The sequence below is a fragment of the Lathyrus oleraceus genome, chromosome 1 (assembly GCF_024323335.1).
Source record: "Lathyrus oleraceus cultivar Zhongwan6 chromosome 1, CAAS_Psat_ZW6_1.0, whole genome shotgun sequence".
NCBI classification, from domain to species: domain Eukaryota; kingdom Viridiplantae; phylum Streptophyta; class Magnoliopsida; order Fabales; family Fabaceae; genus Lathyrus; species Lathyrus oleraceus.
The window spans coordinates 18137387-18140538 of NC_066579.1; the positions used below are offsets into that span (position 1 = coordinate 18137387).

Consider the following 3152-nt stretch of genomic DNA (forward strand, 5'->3'; position numbering starts at 1 on the left):
AACTCCGCATATTCTACAAGTTTTCTATTAATTAATTAATTAAATCCCACCGAAACTAATTAAATCAACACAATTCACCACAAATGTCGTCGACAGCCAAACACATTATAAATCACATAAAATAATTATTTAAATAATTTAACCAGTTAAATCAACTAAATAAATAAGTAAACAGTTAATTAAATTGGGATGTTACAACTCTCCCCCACTTAAGAATTTTCGCCCTAAAAAATTACCTGACACTGACAAGAAAAGCTCTGGATAAGACTCTCGAACTCCGACATCACATTACCATCAGTAGGGCCTCCCCAAACAACCTTCACTGAAGCGATCTCCTTTCCTTACAAGTGCTTCACTTCACGATCCTCAATCCTCAACAACAAGGTCTCAACTGTCAAGTTCTCTCTAAGTTGCACATCATCCAACTGGATCATATGAGACAGGTCAGGAATGTACTTCCTCATATGAGACACATAAAATACATCATGAAGATTCAAAATATATGGGGGTAATGCAACTCGGTAGGCCACCTCTTATTCCCTCTGAAGAATCTGAAACATGCCAATGAAACATGGCGTAAGTTTCTTAGACTTCAACGCACAACCAACACTAGTTACCAGAGTAACTCTCAAGAACACATGATCTACCTCTTGGAACTCAAGTGTTTTCCTCCTCTTATAATGATAGCTCTTCTAACAGTCCTACGAAGCTTTCATCTTATCCTGGATCATCTTGATCTTCTCAATAGTCTGCTGAACTATCTCAGGTTCAAACACAATACTCTCACTAGAATCATACCAACACAAAGGTGTCATACACCTTCTACCAGACAACGCCTCAAACAATGTCATTAAAATAATAGAATGGAAATTATTGTTGTAGGTGAACTCAACCAACGGTAAGTAACTGTCTCAGTTACCTCTCTGTCCCAATTAAGAGAATTTTTAGATATTTGGTAGATATTACTAACATTGGTTTGATTTAAAATAAATCAATTGAATATTAAAAACCAAGTTCAATTATCAAGAATGGCCATATAAGATAATATGAGAAAACTAATCTCCAAGGTAGTTTCATAAAACACTGATTTAACATCTACATTGACATAGATGTCATATATCCCTCTAAATCAAACTTAATGAAATGAATTAACAAACCATAAATTACAATTGAATGTGGGTTAAGATAAAAACCTTTTAAATAAATATGAAGTAGTTATAAATGTTCTAAGAAACATGAAGGAAAGATAATTGGTAGAGAATTGTGATTCAAACACATATTTGCATGAATGAAACATATTTAGAACAAAAGAAAAAGAGAGCTTCTTGTTGCGAATAAAAAAAGTTTCCTCTAAATTGATCTTGAACCACGTCAACAAAGTCATCTAAAATCTAATGGGAAAATGAGGAATTTACACAACATTCTCAAATGTAGATTAAGAATGTCAAAAATATTGAAGAGATAATCCAAATATCATGAATAGATTGTCACAAGTTTTTTATCGTGGTTTGGCTAAAATCATCAACTAAAAAATTCTTGAAGATAATCAAAGAAATTTGTCTTGAAATTAAGAAAGAGAAAGATTCACATTGAAAAGAGAGAAAATAGATATGCTACACAATTTTTCTCTCAAAACTCAAATATGAAATTATCAATGTCAATGAATCTTGAATAATGAAATTCTAGGATTTCGAAAACAGTGAAAATGAACTTTCAAGGTAGAAATAAAAAAACGAACGATACGAAAAAACTAATTAAAACCAAGATCAATAATATAATCCATTACAAGTTTTCTAATAAATTCAATGGAATGAGATATGAAAAATTTATTAATTCAAATTAAATCAAAAACCAAATAAAAATGGAAAACAAAGAACAAATCTTAAGAAAAAAAATATTTGATCAAAATTTTATAGCACAAGAAGAAATATTTGATCAAATTTGATGAAAGCATGAATAATACAATTAAACACAAATTGTATACCATTAGGGGAAATAATGCATATTAAATTCATAGATCCGAAGATAAGATTGGATAATTTCTACTCCTTATTCATAACCTAATACATCATAATTATTATTGACTTAAACCTCGTCTTCATCAAGTCCCTTAAAAGTCCAAGCACGCTCTTCTCGGGCCTTGGCCTCTTCTTCAGGTGTGAAATCATTTTTGATCCCAAAATACTCACGCGCGTACTCTACGCTCTTCTTCTCGAGCCGATTTGCGATGATCCGACTTATAAATTCGAAAAGCCTATTCACGTTCAAGTAGTTTGCTGCAAGGAAGAGGATCTTCAACTCCTCGTTGTCAAGATCTTTTACAAAACTAGCTTCGAAATCCTTTGTGATCTCTCCAGCAATGTCCTTCTTGCAGAATTCAACAGTCAAAGAGAGATCTTTGCTGGAGACATTTGGCAGAGGAATTATGGAAAGTCCATCATATTCATCGATGAAAGCCTGCATAACTTTCATTTGCTTAGCTATAGTGACCTCTATCTTAAACACATCACCATCAGATGTTCTTAATGAGATCATCTTAGAAGATGTTGAGGATGATGCTTCTTGCGCCATTTTGGCTAGAGAGAGAGTGCAAGAGAGATAGAAAGAGAAATGAGTATTATGATGAAGAGGCGTTGCTTTTATAAATAGAGAACGTCACAAATAAATGACTACACGTTAAATTACACGTCAACCTTCCAGACACAAAATAATTAATTGTTTTGATTAAATATATATATTCATATATAAGGACTCTATTCAGTGAGAACTAATATCTATCATAAAAAATGATAACTATTAATATCAATCGTTTGATTAAATTAACGCTTAAGAATTATTGATTCTATAAAAAATATCTTATTAATTTTTTTCTATCATGCTTGGTATATTTTTCTACTTGATATAATTATGCTTAATATTTTTTAAAGTTATTATTGAATATTTGTCTAATTCCTTAATTATTTATTTGAAAGTTGTGAACATTTTAAATAAAATGTATTATTGATTTATTTTTTATTTTTATAAAAAAAACATATTATTGATTTATCACATATATTTTTTTATTTGAATAAAAATATTAAAGAATGTGAAATTATTATTTATTTGAAAGTTTTGAAATTTATAGGTCTATCACATATATTTTTATTTGATTA

General features: G+C 30.3%; 1 protein-coding gene across 1 annotated transcript; it reads right to left on the reverse strand.

Moving 5' to 3' along the window:
- Nucleotides 1-1932: 1932 nt before the first annotated feature.
- On the reverse strand, nucleotides 1933-2595 carry LOC127115361 (SKP1-like protein 14). The gene has a single exon (XM_051046928.1). It carries the CDS (start codon nucleotides 2569-2571, stop codon nucleotides 2086-2088), a length of 486 nt encoding a protein of 161 aa, XP_050902885.1. The 5' UTR covers nucleotides 2572-2595; the 3' UTR covers nucleotides 1933-2085.
- Between the last annotated feature and the right edge of the window lie 557 nt (nucleotides 2596-3152).

Excerpts from the sequence above, each read along its gene's own strand:
- LOC127115361 (XM_051046928.1), bottom strand. The coding sequence starts at position 2,571 with ATGGCGCAAGAAGCATCATCCTCAACATCTTCTAAGATGATCTCATTA.